Source organism: Mobula hypostoma, chromosome 3 (assembly GCF_963921235.1).
Source record: "Mobula hypostoma chromosome 3, sMobHyp1.1, whole genome shotgun sequence".
Classification (NCBI taxonomy): Eukaryota; Metazoa; Chordata; class Chondrichthyes; order Myliobatiformes; family Myliobatidae; genus Mobula; species Mobula hypostoma.
The window spans coordinates 219975641-219998016 of NC_086099.1; the positions used below are offsets into that span (position 1 = coordinate 219975641).

General features: G+C 39.5%; 1 protein-coding gene across 6 annotated transcripts in view; it reads left to right on the forward strand.

Annotated features, from left to right (window-relative positions):
• The window catches only part of sec22c (SEC22 homolog C, vesicle trafficking protein), a 98806-nt gene that overhangs the window by 7008 nt on the left and 69422 nt on the right, over positions 1 to 22376 (forward strand). For all 6 annotated transcript variants that reach the window (XM_063044553.1, XM_063044555.1, XM_063044556.1 and 3 more), the window contains exons 2-4: positions 7735 to 7946; positions 14322 to 14485; positions 18755 to 18934. In XM_063044553.1, coding sequence (XP_062900623.1) covers positions 7765 to 7946; positions 14322 to 14485; positions 18755 to 18934 — 526 coding nt within the window. In that variant the 5' untranslated portion in view covers positions 7735 to 7764. The remainder of the gene's footprint in view (positions 1 to 7734; positions 7947 to 14321; positions 14486 to 18754; positions 18935 to 22376) is intronic.

Genomic DNA, 22376 nt, shown 5'->3' on the forward strand with positions numbered 1-22376 from the left:
GGGTAGGTTAATTGGTCCTTCTAAATTGTCCAGTGACTAGGCTATGTTAAATTCGGAGTTGCTGGGCGGCGTGGCTCGAAGGACCAAAAGGGCCTGTTCCGCACTGCATGTCAATAACAAAACGAATAAAATGCATTGCTACAGAACGAAATGGTGAAGAAATTAAATCTCTTTTCTGACATTATGGGAGAAGGCACACAGAACCCTTTGGAGATCGTACTGTCATATAGCATGGAAAAATGCCCTTCAGCCTAACTGTTCTTGTTGACTAAGATGCCTGTCTGAGTTAATCCCATTTGCCTGTATTTGGGCAGTAACTTTCTAAACATTTTCCCTATCTGTCCAACTGTCTTTTTAGAAATTGTAATTGTACTGTTTCAGGTGCTTCCTCTGGAAGCTCATTCCACATATGTACCACCATTTCTATTAAAAGAAAAGAAGCCCCTTGAGTTCTCCTCTTAATTAAATCTTCTCTCACCTTAAAACCTGTGTCCTCTTATTCTTGATTTCCTGTGTCTTGAATGAATGGGGAGCTGAATAAAATTAGCTTCATGAAACAAATATGGGTATTAGAGAAATTAATGTAATTGAAAGTTGATAAATTCCTTGGACTTGATTATGTGCACTCAGGGTTTTAGACCATAAGATGCCATCTTCTAAAATTCCATGGATTCTGGAACTCCGACAGATTGGAAGATAGTTGACATAATCCCATTATTTAAGAAAGGAGGTGGGAAGAGAAATCGAGGTACTGTAGACACTTAGTCTGTCACCAGTAGTAGGGAAAGTGCGAGGGTCCATTATTGAGAAATTGATAGCAGGGCATTTAAAAAAATGGTAGTAGAATTGTGCTGAATCAGTATGAAAGGAAAGATTATAACTGACTAATTTGACATTGCAGCTGTTAGAACATAGAAAACAGTTGGTGTATACTTAGACATAAAGAAGGCTTTTGATTATTAGTGGTTTGAATGAGCTATCATCTATCACACGTGTGTCCATGTTTTATGATAATACTAAACTGAATGGCATTGCCGGCTGTCAGGTAGATGCTGAAAAGCCTGGTAGGGAATGGGTGGGGCACATACTGTCTTACGAATGATAACCCAGCATCTGATTGTTTGGCAGTACTAATGTTCCAACATCTGACTCATTCATTAGTTCAGAATGAGCTGGCAGTCCAGAGTTCTCCAGAGGGTGTGCTTGAGCAGACTGATCTATGAGCGATTAAGCAGCTTAGCTCCTTACCATTTTAAATGCAGGGGTTCCCAACCTGGGGTCCTTGGACCCCTTGTTCAATGATATTAGTTCATGGCTTAAAAAACATTGGAAATGTTGGGAAAAACATTTAAAACTCTTCTGGAGCTTGATAAGGTAGATGGGGGAGAATGTTTTCCCTCACTGGATTGAATAGACCAAGGGTTCACAGTCTCAATAAGGGGGTTGTCATTCAGGACTAAGTTGAGAAGAAATTCCTTCACTAAGAGTGTAGTGAATCTTTGGAACTTAGTGATGAAGTGCTGGAAAATGGAAGAAGATTAGATAAACATCTTGGTTGAAATTAATAACATTGGCTGAAGGGTCTGTTTCTATGCTGAGTAACTCTATGTTCCTCTGACTCAGTCATTGAGTATCTTCAAAGCTAAAAAAAATCAAAATAAATGTATTATCAAAATACATATATGTCACCATATACAATGCTGAGATTTATTTTCATGTGGGCATTCACAGTAGATACAAGGATACACAATAGAATCAATAAAAAGCTACAAAATCTAACAAATAACCAATGTGCAAAGACAACAAATCATGCAAATACAAAAGGAAAAACAAACAAATAAATAAATAATATTGAGAATATGAGTTGTCGAGTCTTTGAAAGTGAGTCCATTGGTTGTGGTAACATACAAAATGCTGGAGGAACTCAGTAGGTCAGGCAGCATCTGTGGAAAAGAGTAAACAGTCGATGTTTCATCATAGGTTGTGGAATCAGTTCAGAGTTGAGGTGAGTGAAGTTATCCATGCTGGTTCATGAGTCTAATGGTTGAAGGGTAATAACTGTTCCTGAATCTGGTAGTGTGGGATCTAAGGCTCCTGTACCACCTTCCCAGTGACAGCAGCAAGAAGAAAGTATGGTCTGGATGGTGGGGGTTCTTGTTAATGGATGATGCTTTCCTGCAACAGCACTGCTTGTAGATGTGCTCAATGATGGGGAGGGCTGTACCTGTGATGGACTGGGCTGAATCTACTACTTTCTGTAGGCTTTCCAAGACTGGATATGAAGGATAGTAAGGGATGTAGGATTAGTGCAGGAATATGGCACTGAGTTATAAGATCAGTGATGGTCTTATCAAATGGCAAAGAATAGAAAGAATTGGAAGCATGGGAGAGAGGAAGTTTAGTCAACATAACACTGTGAGTTAGTAGGATTGTAATGGAAATTGGTTGCTAACTTATTTCTGGCAAAGATGTTAGTTCTCACTGTTTAAGGAGGAAAAATTTTGATTAAAAGGAGCAAAAGCAAATTGGATGCAAAAGATCTTTGTTTTTTTTTGCAATAATTTGTTTATAAAGTTAGACAAATGAGTGCACAATATATAGTTTTGAAACATCTTTAAGGAAACGGAGGTGGATATGATAGGGTCTTTTAAGAAACTCCCGGACAGGTACATGGAGCTCAGAAAAATAGAGGGCTGTGGGTGACCCTAGGTAATTTCTAAGGTAAAACATGTTTGGCACAGCTTTGTGGGCTGAAGGGCCTGTATTGTGCTGTAGGGTTTCTATGTAACCTTGGAAAAGAACAATTTGCTTGGCTTAATTAGGTTTTACAATTGTATTAAGTACTTTCCATTTAAAGGTGCAGAAGTGATATTGATTTTGTTACCTTTTTGTAGTTACTTACAAAAGTGGGAAAAATACTGTTCATTTTATCTGAATCTGAACTCTTTATGACGGCCTTTAATTGCGAATGGCCAAATTCATAGAGTATTTAATATGACATAATGGTTCTGTCTTTTTAGAGAAAGTGGGATTCTGTTAATTGGATTAGAACATAGAACAGTACAGCACATTACAGGCCCTTCAGCCTACAATGTTGTGCCGACCCTTAAACCCTGCCTCCCATATAAACCCCACCTTAAGTTCTTCCATATACCTGTCTAGTAGTCTCTTAAACTTCACTAGTGTATCTGCCTCCACCACTGACTCAGACAGTGCATTCCATGCACCAACCACTCTCTGAGTGAAAAACCTTCCTCTAATATCCCCCTTGAACTTCCCACCCCTTAACTTAAAGCCATGTCCTCTTGTATTGAGCAGTGGTGCCCTGGGGAAGAGGCACTGGCTGTCCACTCTATCTTTTCCTCTTAATATCTTGTATACAAGATTCCCAAACAGATTTTAGTTTGCTTAGTGTGTAGTAGGCAGTGCTACAGCGACCACCTGTGATCATGTTATGTCTGTTTTCCTTTTCACTTCTGTGGCTCTTCAGATGCTAGGCAGATACAAATTTGAAGGTTGTCCCCATGGTTGGCAAAAAAAGCCAACCATTGCTGGCTGTAGGAACGAAGGTGGAGCAGGGATGTCTAGATTATAGGGAATGTCTCTGATCAGATGAGTGGAGATGGTTCAATGAAACTATCTTGACTCATCCTATCACAGACATTTCCTCGGTTCTAGACTTCTTTCCTACTGAAAACTAATTTCTATCTCTCTTTTTTCCAGTTGTGGTGAAGGATCTTAGATGCAAAATGTTGAGTTTCTCTTCCACAGAGGCCGCCTGATTTCCTGAGGTTTTTCCCAGCATTTTTTGGTTTTCTTTCAGATTTCTAGTAGATGCAGTTTTAAAAAAAAATTCACTATTTCCTTGTGCACCCAAAATCAGGTAAACTGTGCTGGGTTGAGGAGCAACACCTTATATTCTGTCTGGGTGGCCTCCAACCTGATGGCATGAATATTGATTTCCCCTTCCAGTTAAAAAAAAGTAAAAATAAACATTTTCGCTCCCCCTCCCCTTTCCTTCTGTTCCCCATTTTGACCTTTTACCTCTTTTCACCTGACCATCACCTCCTCCTGGATCCCCTCCTCTTTCTCTTTCTTCTATAGTCCACTCTCATAATAGATTCTTTCCTCTCCAGCCCTTTATCTTTCTTACTCACCTGGCTTCCTCCCTTCCCTCCCCCTACCTTTTTATTATGGCATCTTCCTCCTTCCTTTCCAGTCCTGAAGAAGGGTCTTGGCCCAAAACATGGACTGTTTATTCATTTCAGTAGATGCTGCCTGACCTGCTGAGTCCCTCCAGCATTTTGTGTGTGTTACTAACTAACTGTAACTAATTTATCCGAGTGTCAGCGGTAAAGCACAGATACAATCTGTCTGGGTGGACAGAGTCCAGTCATTAAATTTGATAGGGTGAAGTGTTGCCATGTACCCACAAAATACTGGAGAAAGACAGCAGGTCAGGCAGCATCTATAGAGGGGAATAAACAGTCAATATTTATTCTGGCTTCTTCCCCCTCACTTTCCAGTCCTGATGAAGGGTCACAGCCCGAAATGTTGACTGTTTATTCCTCTTTGTACATGTAGGTCACCACAGGGATGTGTAACCATAAGCACTGACAGAAGGCAAATTACCTTGGGGTATTTTACCATGTAGTGTTGCAATTGATGAAGCGGTTGCTTGGTGTCACTTTGATTTATTTATATGTTTGTTTTGCCATTGCTGCCTGCTTAGTGGATAAATGTATCCTGCAGGTTTTCTGTTCTCGGGCACTGCACACACTCTGTCCCAGAGTCACAGAATATCGATGTGCTCACAAAATGTTGGAGGAATCCCACCATTTACCAGACTGAATTCATACTGGCTGTATGTAAGAATGATCTAGTTAGTCCCAGTTTCCTGTTCTAACTCCAAAGTTCTGCAAATATTTTCATTTCTGATATGTTTTCTCAGTCCTAAGCTTAGCAGTGCACTCTCAACTCAAACCACGCACTTGTCTCACACCACTTTGGTTCTTTGGCCAATTGCCTCATTCTGTGTCTCCTCGCCCTTAACCCTCTACCAGTGGAAACAGTTTCTATGTATCTGTTTAGACTGTACCCCTCAGGATTTTAAGTATTTCTATCAGATCCACATGCCATCCCTTCTTCAAGGAGAACAATACAACTCTAGTACATCCATGTAAACAAAACTCATTATCTCTGAAACAATTTTAGTAAAACTATTCCACACCTGGTTTAAAACATCTAAGCCATCAGATCTGGTTACAGTACTCTAGTTATGGCGAATCATTATTCTTTTAAAAAAAGACAGTGCTATGAATCCTTTGCTCTTTTCCCACACGAGTATCTGTGGTTAACTTAACAAATATTGAAAGGCCTGTGTAGAGTGGAGGTTGAGAGAACTTTTCCAATATGGTCTAGGACCAAAGGGTACAGCCTCAGACTAGGAGGGCTTCCCTTTAAAAGAGAGATGAGGAAGAATTTCTTTAGCCAGAGGATGGCGAATCTTTGAATTCTTTGCTACAGATGGCTGTGGACGCTAAGTTATTGAGTATATTTAAAGTGGATGTTGATAGGTACTTAATTAGTAAGGGCATCAAAGGTTACGGGGAGAAGGCAAGAGAATAGGTTTAAAAGGAAAAATAAATCAGCCATGATTGAGTGGTAGAATAGACTTGATGGGCCTAATGGTGTTATTCTGCTTCTGTGCCCTATGGTCTTAAGAGAATAGGCTACTGTACCTTGCCTTTTGAGTTGTCTCGACCAATCATTACAATCATGCTGAACTTCTAACTCAGATTTATATTCCTGCACCATTTCCATAGTCCTTCATTTCCTTAATATCCAGAAATCTATTTTTAGTCAAGGTATTGTGGACCTTTATATTCCGCGCCATCATAACAAATACCTTTTGAAAGTCTATCTATGATGTCAGTTGCATTTCCATCATGGACCTCATTAAAAAAAAACAGCTTGTATTTAACAATTTTATCTGTGCTGGCTTTCTCTAATCAATTTACACTCGATCATCATTGCTAATTTTCCCTCTGATTACTACTTCTTGATCTTCTTCCCCATCAGCAAAGTTAAATTAGTTACTCCTTTTTTCAACAAAGATATAAAATTTGTAATGTTCCAGTCTGGAAAATTCTCCCAGTGTTTGGCTATGAAGATTATACATGGGTTTTACTACAATTTCATAGAACACAGTGCAGGGTCATATGCTCACAATGTTATGCGAAACATACTCCACAATCAATCTAACGCTTCCCTCCTACCCTCCATTTTCTATTGTCCTTGTATCTAAGAGTCTTAAACGTCCCTATTGTATCAGCCTCTACCATCACTCCTGGTAGTGTGTTCCAGGCAGTTACCACCCTGTAGTAAACAAAAAATCCTACCTCTGATATCCCTGCACTCACTTTAAATAGATGTCGTCTGCTTTTGGGAAAAAGCTGCTGGGCTTCTGTCTGGGTGGGATGGGATTAGGCAGAACACCAGCCTGGCACAGACTGGATTGGCTGAAGAGCCTGCTTTTGTGCTGCAGTACTTTGTGATCCAATGACTTCTGCTATTGCCTTCTGGCCTGACCAGCCCGTGTTGCCCCATAACACTCATTTGACCAATTAACCTGCATGTCTTTGAAATGTGAGCGGGAACCAGAACACGAGAAACCCAGGTGGTTACGGGACGAACGTACATACTCCTTACAGACAGTGGCAGAATTGAACCCAGATTGCCGACACTGTAGTAGTGTTATGTTAACTGCTACACCACTATACTGCCTCAGATTTTGCAGTTGCTATAAACCCATGCATTATTTTTTATTTGCCCTGTTTACAATGCACCATTATCATCTTTTGTCATTTAATTACTCTAGCATTCCACTGCTCTTCTTTGATCTTTCCCTTCTTTCTCTTTTTCTGTGCTATTTCTTGATGTTATCATTTCAGAGGATCTTTCAGTGCAAAGAACCCACGGCAGTGCCTCTACTTTCTTAGAAGATTGCACAGATTGGCATGTCATCTAAAACTTTTGACAAACTTCTATAGAGACATGGTGGAAATTATCCTGACTGGTTGCATCACAGCCTGATATAGAAACACCAATGCACATGTATAGAAAAACCTACAAAAAGTGGTGGATAAAACCCTGTCCATCACAGGAAAAGCTCTGCCCACCATTGAGCACATCTACAAGGAGTGCTTCCACAAGAAAGCAGCATCCATCGTCAAGGACCCCCAACATCCAGACTATGCTCTCTTTTTGCTGCTACCATCGGGATGGGGGTATAAGAGTCTTGGGTCCCACATCACCAGGTTCAGAAAAAGTTATCAGTCTTCAACCATCAGGCTCCTGAACCAGTGTGGATAGCTTCACTCATCTCAACACTGAATTGATTCCATAACCTATGGACTCACTTTCTAGAACTCTTCATCTTGTGTTCTCAATATTATTTATTTTATCTATCTATTTATTATGTTTCACGTTTGTATTTGTAAAGTCTTTTTGCAAGCTTGTTTGTCTTTGTGTGTAGTTTTTCATTGGTTCTATTGTGTTTCTTTGTACCTACTGAATGCCCACAAAAAAATAGTGACATATATGTACTTTGATTATAAATTTACTTGGAACAGTGAACTTAACTATGAACTCTCTGTGTGGATGCTGTCTGGTCAATGAGTTTTTCCAGTTTTGGAACAATTCACTGAAGTTAATTTCTGCTTTTATTTTCAGCTGCAGCCTTCATGAATACCAGGTCACACAATGTCTATGATCCTATTTGCCTATGTTGTCCGGGTGAAGGATGGGTTGCCACTGTCTGCTTCCACAGACTTTGAATATAGTAGAGATCTGCAAGAATGTAAAACGCATCTGAAGATGGTGTCCAAAATGCTTGGGCAATTTCCAGGCCGTGGAACCGTGAAGAACAACCAGCTACATATACAGTGAGTCTGCCACTGCAAAGAGGCAGTGTAAATCTAAAGAATGCCTGTTACAGTGAGACTTGGAGGCAAATGAACATAGAACAGTACAGGCCCTTTGGTGCATCATGATGTGCCAACTTTTTAACCTACACTGAGGTCAGTCTAACCCTTCCCTCCTACATAGCTCTCCATTTCTCCTATCATCCATTTGCCAATCTTAAATATCCTTAATGTATCTGCCTCGATCTCCACCCCTGTCTACACCACCACCAGCCTTCATGTCAGCTGCAAAATTACTGACAAACTTACCCAGAAACTAAAATACTTTCAGTTTCTGTGAAAACAGAGCATCTTGAAGACAACAATTGTGATTTCATGGGTCTTGATCTCAAGTATTGACTTGTAGTGTCAAACATAGTAGGACTAAGCCAATCAGGGATGAGTGTCATTGTAGGTACTGTTCCATACCACATTGTGACATGATTTCATAGAGCCAGAGGTGTAAAGGTGTGATTCGGGAAGCAATATGTGTGTTTTGTTGGGTTTGGGTGGGAGCCAGAGGGGATGGATTGCTTTGTGTGTGGGGGAGTGGGTGCGTGGAAGCTGTGTTTGGTCACTAAAGCATGTTAGTTTTAACATTAGGTTTTCAGCTTTGTATCAATAAGTGGATTGTATTTTCTTTTCCTCAAACATTTTTTCATGTATTTTGATCAGTATTAACTTCTCTTTTAAAGTAATCTATGGGTCCTGCTTTTGGCACCTCGATCTTGTTTTGGTAGATTTCTCTGCTTCTATATGTATTTGACTTTCTACCCTGGGAAAAGACTCTATCTATCCAATCTACTTCCTAATTTAATAACCTCTATCAGGTCTCCTCTCTATCCTTTACACTCGCAAACATGAGGAAATCTTTGCAGATGCTGGAATTTCAAGCAACACACATAAAAGTTGCTGGTGAACGCAGCAGGCCTGGCAGACCTCTTCCTAGAGATGCTGCCTGGCCTGCTGCGTTTACCAGCAACTTTTATGTGTATTGCTATCCTTTACACTCTAAGTTTGTCTAACCTGTCTGTGTAGTTTATACTCTCTAAGTCAGGCAGCATTCTGGTGAAATTCTTCTGCACCCTTTCCAAAGCCTCGACATGCTTCTTGTATTAGAGCAATCAGAACTGCCCATCATACTCCAGATGTGGCCTAACCAAAGTTCAACACAGCTGCAACATGACTTCCTGACTTTTACACACAGTGCCCTGACCAGTAAAGGCAAGCATGCCATACAGCTTCTTTACCACTCTGTCTAGATGTGTTTTACATTATCTACTCACAAAATTCAGGTGGAGAAGTTAAATAAATAACAGATTGAGTAACTGTCCACGGGCTATATTTTGCAGGCTTTGAGATTTTTAAATTATTATTGGAGATGCATCGAGGTGACATGCCCTTCTGGCCCAATGTGCCCTTGCTGCTGAATTACACCAATGTGACCAATTTACCTACTAACCCGTGCACCTTTGGAATGTGGGAGGAAACCGGAGCATCCAGGAGAATCTTATGCAGTCATGGGGAGAACGTAAAAACTCTTTACACACAGAATTGCTGGTGCTGTGATAGCATTATTGCTGATGCTGTGATATCCAGCTCCTTTTTAAATCTTTTTATTGAATTAGTACACAAAAGGTAAACCTTATAGGCACTGATACACTGTTGCAATATAACTTTACAAGAGATATTAATACACAAAAAGAAGTTAGTACAAACAGTGCAGTTTAGATATAAAATAACAAGGTAATATAATAGTATACTAATTTTCATACATGTCAATAAGGAAAAGGAAAAAAAAACAAAAAAAACCCCCCAAAAAAACCCACTGTACAACTAATCTAAAAAGCAAAGCAAAGCAATGGGCTAACTAGGTATCAAGTAGAGTTAAACAACTTAAAACAATCACGTCCTCAAACCCGACCTCCATTAAAAACAGTTAAAAATCAAGAAGGGAATGTAAATATGGACAGAAAGAGAAAAAAAAGTTACATTAAATGAAACGTTGAATAAAAGATCCCCAGGTCTGTTCAAATTTAACTGAAGAATCATAAAGACTACTTCTAATTTTCTCCAAATTCAAACATAGTATTGTCTGGGAAAACCAAAAGAATGTAGTTGGAGCATTAATCTCCTTCCAATGTTGTAAAACGCATCTTTTCACCATTAAAGTAAAAAATGCAATCAATCTACGGGCTGAAGGGGAAAGATTACTGGAAATTTTAGGTAATCCAAAAATAGCAGTAATAGGATGGGGAGAAATATCTATATTCAATACCTTTGAAATAATATTAAAAATGTCTTTCCAAAAAGTTTCCAAAGTAGGACAGGACCAAAACATATGAGTTAAGGAAGCTATCTCTCCATGACATTTGTCACAAAGAGGGTTAATATGAGAATAAAAACGAGCTAATTTATCTTTAGACATATGTGCTTTATCGACAACTTTAAATTGAATTAGGGAGTGTCTAGAACAGATAGAGGAAGTTGTAAAATATGCGCCCAGTCATCCGCCGAAATAATAAAGCCCAATTCCTTTTCCCAATCTGACCTAATCTTATCGAATGGAGCTTTCCTAAGTTTCATAATAGTATTATAAATAATAGCCGTTACACCTTTCTGACATGGATTAAGGTTAATTATAGTATCTAAAATATATGTAGGAGGTAGCGTCGGAAAGGAAGAGAGTATAGTACGTAGGAAATTTCTAACTTGTAGATATCTAAAAAAATGTATTCTTAGTAAGTTATATTTGTTAGATAATTGTTCAAAAGACATAAGGGAACCATCTAAAAATAAATCCAAAAACCGTGAAATGCCATTAGTCTTCCAAATTTGAAAGGCACGGTCCGTGGAAGAGGGAGGAAAGAATATGTTGTCTAAAATAGGAATCGCAAGCCCAAATTGATTAAGATCGAAAAATTTTCGGAATTGAAACCAAATACGTAAGGTATATTTAACTATCGGGTTACAAACCTGTTTGTGGAGTTTCAAATCAAAAGGAAGAGAAGAACCTAAAATGGAGCCAAGTACATAACCTTGAGCAGATTGTAATTCCAATACTACCCATTTAGGAATGGATAGTGTATCTTGGTCAAGTAACCAAAATTTCATGTGTCGAATATTAATTGCTCAATAATAGAATCTAAAGTTAGGTAATGCCAAACCTCCATCTCTCTTAGCTTTCTGTAGATGTATTTTACCCAATCTCGGGTTTTTATTTTGCCAAATAAATGAAGAAATTTTAGAGTCAACTTTATCAAAAAAGGATTTTGGAACAAAAATCGGTAGTGAAATACATATAAAAATTTTGGCAGAGTAAACATCTTAACAGCATTAATACGACCAGTCAAAGTTAAATATAATGGAGACCATTTAAATGAAAGTTGAGTAATGTGATCGATTAAGGGTAGGAAATTAGTCTTAAATAAATCTTTATGTTTACAGGTAATTTTAATCCCAAGATATGAAAAATGATTATTAACCAATTTAAACGGAAGATTCTGATATAAGGGAACTTGCTTATTAATCGGGAAAAGTTCACTCTTACTGAGATTTAACTTATAACCTGAAAAAAGACTAAATTGTGCTAATAAATCTAAAGCAGCAGGGATAGATTTTTGAGGATTAGAAATATATAAAAGTAAGTCATCAGCATAGAGTGATACTTTATGGGACTTTAAACCCCGAGTTATCCCAATAATATTTGGAGATTCTCGAGTAGCAATTGCAAGAGGTTCTAATGCAATATCAAATAATAAAGGACTAAGAGGACAACCTTGTCGTACCTCGAAAAAGAGGGAAAAAAGGTGAGCTTAAAGAGTTAGTACGGACTGAGGCCATAGGAAAATGATATAACAATTTGATCCAGGATATAAATTTTGGGCTGAAATTAAACATTTCAAGCACCTTAAATAAGTAAGGCCATTCGACTCTGTCGAAGGCTTTTTTAGCGTCTAAGGAAATGACGCACTCAGGATCATTTTGTGAGGGGGTATAAACAATGTTTAACAGTGTGCGAATGTTATAAAAAGAGTAACGACCCTTAATAAAACCCGTTTGGTCTTCCGAAATAATATAAGGAAGTGCTTTTTCTAATCTGTTTGCTAATAATTTAGAAAAGATTTTAGAGTCAACATTTAATAAGGATATTGGTCTGTAAGATGCGCATTGAGCAGGATCTTTATCCTTCTTTAATATTAAAGAGATCAATGCTCTATAGAAGGATTTGGGAAGTTTACCAAGTTTTAATGAGGCCTCCAGAACCCTGAATAACCAAGGGATTAATGAAGATCCAAAACATTTATAAAATTCCGCAATAAACCCATCAGGACCAGGAGCTTTCCCGGGGCTCAAAGAGAAAATAACATTCTTAATCTCATCAGTGGTAAAGGAAGTGTCTAGCATAGAAGATATATCATGTGAAATCTTAGGGAAATCTAGGTTATCTAAAAAGTCATACATATATTTAGTCTCGTGGAAACTCTGATTGATATAAGGAGGAATAAAAATCAAAAAAGGATGGATTAATCTCAGCTTGATCAAATATCAGTTGATCTTTTTGATTATAAATCTGATTAATTTGAGATTTAGAATAGTTAGTCTTCAACTGATTAGCCAACAGTTTACCAACTGTGTCACTATGTATATAAAATTTGCTTCTTGTTTTCATTAATTGATTTGCAATCGAGGACGAAAGTAATAAACCGTGTTCCATTTGAAGTTCAGTTCTTTGTTTATACAACTTCTCAGAGGGAACTGTAGCATATATCTTATCGATTTCCTTAATCTTGTCCACAATAACCAGCTCCTCCTCCTTCAACCTCTTCCTCAAAGCAGCAGAATACGAGATGATCTGACCACGAATATAAGCTTTAAAAGTATCCCAAAGGATGTTCATAGAAATATCTTCGGTATAGTTGATTGTAAAAAAGAGATCAATCTGTTCATTCATATAGTTAACAAAATCCAAATCCTGAAGCAACAGCGAATTAAAACGCCATTGTCTATTATTTTGTGTATTGGCCAGTATTTTAATAGAAAGCTTAAGTGGAGCATGATCCAAAATGGTTATAGAGTCATAGTCACATTTAACCACTGAAGAAATAAGACGAGAGTCAATAAAAAAATAATCAATTCTTGAATAGGAACGATGAACATGTGAAAAAAAAGAAAAATCTTTTTCCTGAGGATGCAAAAAACGCCAAATGTCTGTCGACCCGGAATCTGAAAGGATTGAGTTAATCAAGGTTGCAGATTTGTTGGGTAAGGTCTGTAAAGGAGCCGAACGGTCCAAAGATGGAGATAAACAAGTATTAAGATCCCTGCCCCAAATTAGTGAAAACTCATTCAAATTCGGGAACAAATTAAATAATGATTTGTAAAATTCCGGACAGTCCATGTTGGGAGCATAGGCATTAACCAAAACTACCTTTTTATTAGAAAGTAAACAATATCCAGCACCTGACAACATGTTTACATTAAACCTGGTGAATTATGTGGGGTTTGGAGTTAAGGCAGTGAATCTTATTTATATATTTCTCAATCGGCCTGGTTCATAGCAGCAAAAATCTCTAATTTTACTCTAGTTCAAAGTTCAAAGTAAATTTATTATCAAAGTACATATATGTCGCCATATACTGTCCTGTAATTCATAAGTATATGGGGAATGGGAGAGCTTATTACCTCTCTTTGGAATTGGTTTGACCAGGGTAAATAGGGTGTGATATCTGAATAGTCATTAGGTCATTTATCAGAATCTGAATCAGGTTTAATATCACTGGTATACGTTGTGAAATTTGTTGTTATGTGGCAACAGTACATTGCAATACATAGTAATAAAAACTATAAATTACAGTAAGAAGTATATATACGGTGTATTTAAAAAGTTAAATAAGTACTGCGTAAAGAGAGAGAAAAAATGTAGTGAGATAGTGTTCATGGGTTCAATGTCCATTCGGAAACCCGATGTCAGAGAGGAGAAACCTGTTCCTGAATTACTGAGTGTGCACCTTCAGGCTCCTGTACCTCCTCCCTGATGGCAGCAGAGAAGAGGGCATGTCTTGGGTGATGGGGGTCCTTAATGATGGATGCCACTTTTTTGAGGTATTGTTTCTTGAAGATGTCCTGGATCTGGAGAGGCGAGTGCTTGTGATGGGACTGACCGAATTCACAACTTTCTGCAGGTTATTTTGATCCTGTGCAGTGCCACCCTCCCTCCCCCTGCCCTCCCCATACCAGATGGTGATTCAATTGTAAGTTTTTCAGACATGACAGTATGTTATTTGCTACATGACAACATTTCACATGTTTGTGCTGGATATTGGCCATATATATATTTAATGGCTTTTCTCCCAGCTTTACTTCTTCACAGGGCATTGCCTACATGACCATCTGCTGTAGCTACTATCCCACTACAATGGCGTTTTGTTTCCTCGAGGAACTTGGAATGGAGTTTACTTCTTCTGTAGAGGTTGCTAAAGTCCAGCTGGTATCACGGCCCTACGCTTTTCTTGAATTTGGTAAGTTTGTTGACAATGGTCTCCGCTTTAATTTCCATCAGCGTATTTCGGTTCCATTAACTCTCCTTTAAAATGACAGCTGTTACATTTTAAACAGAAGAGTTTCTGCAGATGCTGGAAATCCAGAGTAACACACAAAAAACTGGAGGAGCTCAGCAAGTCAGGTAGCATCTATGGAAAGGAATAAAGAGTTGACATTTCAAGTTCAAGTTTATTGTCATTTCAACTGTATACATGCATACTGCTATCCAAACAAAGCTCCTCTGGACCAAGGTGCACAACACAGTACATATAACACATAAAGTAATATTATCACAAATAAATTGACAAATAATAAAGGTGTGTTTACGACACAAGTTCAGAAGTAAACAGTACAACGCTACTGGTGCTTCGAGAGCGGTAAGCGGCGTGAAGGAGTGGGGTGCTTACTGATCTGGCTAACGACGGGTGGTGCAGTCCGGGGTATGTTACGATCGAGGAACGTGTTTGTAGACTGGATATTGAACTTTTTACTGTTGGACTTCGGCCACATCCCACTGTGATACAACACTTGGCGGCACGGGAGGTCGTTCCTGCCTGTGGCCATCCAACGTGCAGCTCCTCCCGTGGAGGGTCAGACACCCTGAGCCAATAGACTGGTCTTGGACTTATTTTCCATCTGGCATAGTTTTGCATTTTGTTGGTTGATTGTTGGGGTTTTTTGTATTGCTATATTTACGCTATTTATTTACTAAATTGCTCTATTCTTGGTTGGTGCGGCTGTAACGAAACCAAATTTCCCTCGGGATTAATAAAGTATATCTATCTATCTATCTATCTATCTATACATGGTGAGGCCTGGGTGGTGACAGAGGATTTGGTAGGCTCACGGTCTGGGGGGTAGATAAAGCCATTTCCCATCTGGCCTCGCTCCACCCGAGGACCCAGTCTCGGCCCAAAACATCGACTCTTTATTCCCTTCCATAGGTGTTGCCTGACCTGCTGAGCATTTTGTGTTGTTACATTTTCTCCATTTTTATTGACTGAAAGTTGTGGTAACTGGTTGAAGTAGACTTTCACCATGCCAATGAGTGGTAGTATTTTCAATGCAGTTAGTACATAGTATGTCTCTGATTTCACATGATCTTGGTGGAATTATCTAACAGTGCACTAATTGGGATAGTGTATATATAAATTGAATTGAAACTGTTTTGATTTGAAGTTGTAGATAGTTATTAAAAAATGGATGGCTCAGTGTCATACTAAATAGTGCACTGCTTCATTGCTCTATATCCTGGATTCTGTTCTGATCTCTGGTGCTGTCTGTGTTTCCACTGATGGATTAACATTCAAAGAACATTTATTATCAAAATAGGTGTGCAGTATCCAGCGATGAGCTTTGTCTTTCCACAGACGGGCGTGGAGCCCGTTGAAAGAAAAACATCAACCCCCATTCCCATGCACAAAAAATAATCGTGCGCACAGCAACGGGCGAAAAACACAGAATATATATCACAAAATCGAAAGAGTCCAGGCATGTTCAGTTCAGCTCAGTTTGTTATCTGCAGGATACCCTTGATCAAAAACGCTCAAAATAGCAACAAACAAAGGAGTGACCAGAAACCAGAAAAACATCATAATGTGAATTACAGAGTCCAATCCATAAACCGTGTTGATTAAACCTTGCCCAAGACCCAGAAGTTCGGCACCATCCTCTGACAGCATCAAGGGAGGGAGACCATTTGAATGCAGGGACCTTCCTCCAGGAGCTGCAAGCGAGAGGGAAAGGGAGTGTAAAACTGTTATTTTTCCTAGAGTTTTTTTAATGCTTGCTTGTAATTTATTATAAACACCTATAATTTAATATATAATCACCTGTATATATGTAATTGTTCAGTGAATTTTTAGTAATTGGAGTATAGCTGATTCTGTATTTTCTAGAAGCTTCTTAGTTTTTCTGCAGCAGGTATCATGCCGCTTGAGCCTGACTATTTCATAGAGTACCTCTTATCACTGGAATGTGTTTTATCTCTCTAGTGAACTAGTTTTGGTCTAAAACAACCACGTTGTTGTTGCTTTTTTGTCTTTTCTTGGTTCTTTTCCTTCACTTTCTTTCTTTCCCTTGCAATACTGTGGCTAAACAAGCCCATGCCACCCAGTTACACCCATGTAACTAATTAACCTTCTAATCGTAGCTCTTTTGGAATGTGGGAGGAAGCTGGAGCTGCCGGAGGAAATCCACAGAATGATGGGGAAAACATACAAGCTCCTTACAGACGGCGGCAGAATTGAACCCATGTTGCTGGTGTTGTAGTAGCGCTCTGCTAACTGCCATGCTACCGTGCTTCTTTTGTTGGTCACTGTAATCTTTTATTGTTAATAATCTCCTGATCGGGGAGCAGAGAGCATAGGGTTAAGGTGAGAGGGAAATGATTTAATGCCCCCCACCTCTTCACCATTTCCCATCCCCTTTTTCCTCTCTCACCTTATCTCCTTGCCCACCAATCGCCTCCCTCTGGTGCTCCTCCCCACTTCCTTTCTTCCATGGCCTTCTGTCCTCTTCTATCAGATTCCCCCTTTTCCAGCCCTGTATCTCATTCATAGCTGTTTGCTTCATCTTTCCCCTTTCAGGTTTCACCTATCATCTTGCATTTCTCTCTCCCTTCTCCCCACCTTTTAAATTCGCTCCTCAGCTTTTTTTCTCCAGTCTCGGCCCAAAACGTCAACTGTACTCTTTTCCATGGATGCTGCCTGGCCTGCTGAGTTCCTCCAGCATTTTGTGTGTGTTGCTTGGATTTCCAGCATCTGCCAGTTTTCTCTTGTTTGTGAAAACAAGTCCAATAATGGCATTTAAAAGATGTCTGGATGAATACGTGGATAGGAAAAGTTTAGAGGGATATGGGCCAAACACAAGTATGTTGAGCTAGCTAAATTGGTAATCTTGGTCTGCGTGTCCCAGTTTGAACGAAGGGTCGATTTCCATGCTAATGACTCTGTAATACTTTGACCCTGTGTACTAGTTATTAAGTTAATTGGCTACTATAATTGGCCACTATGGTAGTAGGAGAATTGAGGAAAGTTGATTAGCTTCTGAGAGAGAATAATTGTAGGCAAATAAGAGAATGGCAGTGAAGGGATTTCTCCTTGAGCCTGCATATATCTGATGAGTTGAATAGCCTCCTTCTTTCCGAAGGAAGTGTGGGAAATTACCTTGATTTGAACTGCCATCCTGGTGATGCATGGTCATTTGATTTACTGTCACCTTCCTGCCAGCTTGAACCAGTCTGGCCATTCTCCTCTGAACTTTGTTATTAACAAGACGTTTTTCCTCTGACCTCTCTCATTAACAAGACGCGAGCAGAACTGCTGCTCACTGGATATGTTTTGTTTTTTTTTGCACCATTCTCTAAACTGTAGAGACTGTAGTGTGTGAAAATCCCAGGACAGCAGCAATTTCTGAGATACTCAAACCAGCCTGCCTGGCACCAACAATCATTCCATGGTCAAAGTCACTTAGATCACATTTCTTCCCAATTCTGATGTTTGGTCTGGTCAACAACTGAACTTCTTGACCATGTCTTCATGCTTTTATGCATTGAGTTGCTGCCACATGATTGGCTCATTATATGAGGGGTGATTGATAAGTTCGTGGCCTAAGTTAGAAGGAGTCAATTTTAGAAAACCCAGCACATTTATTTTTCAACACAGTCCCCTCCTACATTTACACACTTAGTCCAGCACTCATGGAGCATACGGATTCCTTCTTTCTAGAAGTCAGTGTCTTGGACCTCCAGAAAGTGGTTCACAGCAGGGGTGATTGATAAGTTCGTGGTCTAAGGTAGAAAGAGATGAGTTATACAGCTTTTGTTACATGCACATGCAGTTCAACTCTTTGAGTGATTATGCAGAAAGTTTGAAGTTAATAACTCATCTCCTTCTACCTTAGGCTATGAACTTATCAATCATCCCTGCTGTGGACGACTTTCTGGAGATCCAAGACAAAGAAGGGATCTGTATGCTCCACGACCGCTGGACTAAGTGTGTAAATGTAGGAGGGGACTATGTTGAAAAATAAATGTGCCAGTTTTCTAAAAATGACTCCTCCTACCTTAGGCCACGAACTTATCAATAACCCTCGTATATTTACCTTAATGAACAGGTGTAGAGATGTACGTAATAAATTGGCCACTGAGTGTACTATGCATGTAGACAGATATTTAGCCATTTATTCTTATTCCTTGTTATGTTATTTGATGGGTTTAAACTTAAGTACATTTTGTTCAAATGCAGACAGTGTGATACAGAAGATAAAATGGCATTATAACTATTCAAACCGCCCATCTTTAAAGATCAGTGTGACAAATATCCAGAGGGAGCTGAAGGTGACACCGCCCCGACAGGTGAATCTGGATGATATTGTGGTTACCAATGGGATTCTTAATGGAAACCTGCATTTATGTTCTGGATCTGGTAAGCTGAGATCAGACACTGCTGTATGAAATGTCTGATATTCATTTAATTACATTGCTATGATTGAGACCTTGTCATTAATGCTTGCTGATTGCTCTTGCAGGCTCTTAGCCCAAAAAGTCGACTGTTTATTCCTCTTTATAGGTGCTGCCTGGCCTGCTGAGTCCCTCCAGCATTTTGTGTGTGTGACCCTGGATTCCCAGCATCTGTTGTGTTTAAAACACATTTGAAGGCCATTTGATCCAGTTGTTCCATGCAGACTCCCAGTACAAAATTTGCATCAGTTAATAGGCCCATTCCCAAGACTAAAGCTGGTCTGTAAAATTCCATTGAGTCTCATTTGACTTTTCCATGAATGTATTGAAGTCTTAGGTGACGGGCATATTGGTTCAGCATTAAATATGTTATGCACTCAGCATTCCAAGATGTTGAAGTCTCCGTACAGCATACAGTGTGGATGGAGTATGACATGAGAAGCGTAGAAACAGGACCTTTGGCCCAACTCATTCACACTCACCCAGATGTCCGTCAATGCTAATCCAGTTTGCCTGTGTCTGGTCAATATCCTTCTAAAGCTTAGAGTCTAAACCTTTCCTATCCATGTATTTTTTAGGTACAGGACTTAAAAGTGTTTTGAGAAGCATAGTCTTATTAAAGTTAGTTAACATGACTTTGAGAGGTGCTGATTGTGCCTCACAATTCTGATTGAGTTTTTCAAGGAGGTACTAAAACAAATTGATGATGGTAGAGTGGTGGATGTGGTGTATATGGATTTTAGTAAGGCATTCAATAAGGTTCCTTTGATAAGTCCATCCAAAAAGTCAGGAGGATGGGATATCTGGAAATTTGCCCTCATAGAATTGGAATTGGCTTGTCTACAGGAGGCAGAGGGTGGAGGTAGATGGAGCATGTTCTACCTGGAGATCAGTGAATTAATAGTGATGTTTTGCTGGATCTGTTCTGGGGCTTTGTGATTTTTATAAATGATTTAGATCAGGAAGGTGGGTTAGAAAGTTTGCAGATGACACAAAGGTTGATGGACAGAGTAGAAGGTTGTCATGTTACAATGGGATAAAGACAGGATGCAGAGCTGGACTGAGGAGTGGCAGATGGAGTTCAATCTGGAAAAGTCTGAAGTGATACACTTTGGAAGATCGAACCTGAAGGCAAAATACAGAGTTAATGACAGGATTCTTAGCAGTGTAGAGGAACAGAGGGATCTTTGGGGTCTCATTTCATAGATACTTCAAAGTTATGGCACAAGTTGATAGGGCGGCTAAGAAAACACATGGTGTATTGGTCTTCACTCGTCGGGATTCACTTCAAGAACCACGAGGTAATTTGCAGCTCTATAAAACTCAGGTTAGACCACACTTGGAGTTTTGTGTTCTTTTCTGTCACCTCATTATAAAGACGTGGAAGCTTTAGAAAGTGTGCAGAGGAGATTTACCAGGATGTTGCTTGGAGTAAAGAATGAGCTAGAGCTTTTCTCTCTGGAGCGAAGGAAGATGTGAGGCCACTTCATAGAAGTTTATCAGATGGGTAGCATAGATAGGGTGGGCAACCAGCACTTTTTTCCCAGGGTGGCAATGCTGGAGGACATATGGTTAAAGTGAGTGGAGGGAAGATTAGAGGGGATGTCAGAGGTAAGATTTTTTGTTTACACGGAGAGTGATAGATGCCTGGAACGCACTGCCAAGGGTAGTGATGGAGGCAGATACATTGGGGCCTTTAAGAGACCCTTAGGCACATGAATGAAAGAAAAATGGAGAGATGTGTTTGAGGAAAAGTTTAGATTGATCATGGAGTACGTTTAATCAGCATCTTGGACTGAAGGGCTGGTACTGTGCTGTACTGTTCTATGTGTCCATGTTAACTGGACTGGAGGATATGAGTTATATGGGGAGACTGGATAGATTGCTTTTTCACCGAGAGGTCATCTTACAAAGGTTTATAAAATCTCAAGGAGCATAGATAAGATTGATTGCCATAGATTTTTTTCCAGCGTATGGGAGTTTAAAACAACAGACATAGATTTAAGGTGAGAGGGAAAAGATTGAAAGGATCTAAAAGAAAATAAATTCGTACAGCGTGGTGGGTATATAGAAAGAGTTGCCAGAGGAAGTAGTGAAGGAGGCACAATTAAAAGATTTTTAGATTGGGTAGAAAAGGTTTTGAGGGATGTCAGCCAGATGCAGGCAAATGTGCCTAGCGCAACTCTATGACTATGACTGACAAATTGCTAAAATGTCTCTTGAATTTGTAATTGTATCTGCCTCTACCAGTTGCTATGGCAGCTTGTTCAACGTACCCACTACCCTTGGCGGACCTTCTGCATCTTGATGTTTTGGTTGGTTACCATCCGAAAGTATGTTGAGGAGTGTAACTCCTTACCAATGTCTTTTTTTGTAGATACATTTTCAGCTAGCTTCACGTGTGGTACTTAGTGGACACGAGAACAACGATGAACATTTGCTTTTGTCACTTTGTGATTTTGTCATTCTGTGATTACGCCTCCAAGCAGTGGTGGTGACATAACACCTCAGTCTTGCAACTCCCAGTTCCTTGGGGTGTACTGCAGAGAAACTCCTCTGCTCCATCTGCTTCTCAGCTTTGGAATGTGCTTTTAAGAAACCAAGGTGTCCACATTCTTTGATCCCATTATTACTACTTCTCCAGAATATATTAGACCTATTAGACATAGAGCAGTACAGTACAGGCCCTTTTGCCCATGATGTTGTGCTGACCTTTTAACCTACTCTAAGATCACTCTAACCTTTCCTTCCTACATAAAGTTTCGATTAGGATTCTACCAACATTCTGCAAAAATTCTGAAAACAAGTTGGGAGAGCATTCAAGTTCCGAGAATGTGTTTCTATTTGGTAATGCCTCAGTGGCTTGGACACAGCAGCCACTTTGTGTATTTGTTTGTCCTGTCGTCTTTTTTTATGATTGCAGGTCACTGCTGGATACTAAAAATATCAAGTACTGCAGGACTATCCCATCAACAATTTGCTGGATAATGATGGAGTTAAACTTATTGAGTACCATTGTTGTGTTGTCGCATGGACTTGTTGAGTACTGTTGTACCAAAAAGGTGCACAGTGCAAGTGAATGTCTTGGATGTTTTTATAGTGATTGCAAGACTCCGTTAATCCTGCTGTGGATGGTCCCAAGCCTGGGTGTGAAAAGAGAAGGTTTGGGCATGGGGCTAGGAACCCCATCCTATAAAAACCTAATGCTACAGAAACACTAGCAGAAGCTCTAAACACCTCATCCCTGGGAAAGGAAGGAGAAGACCTAAATAACTTGAAAGACTGGCCTACATAGAAGAGTTCCTTCATAGTCTGTCTAAAAGTTTCTTAAATGCTCCTAATGTATCTCCCTCTGCTACTAGCCCTGGCGGGCATTCCACACAACCATCACTCTCTCTGTAAAGAAT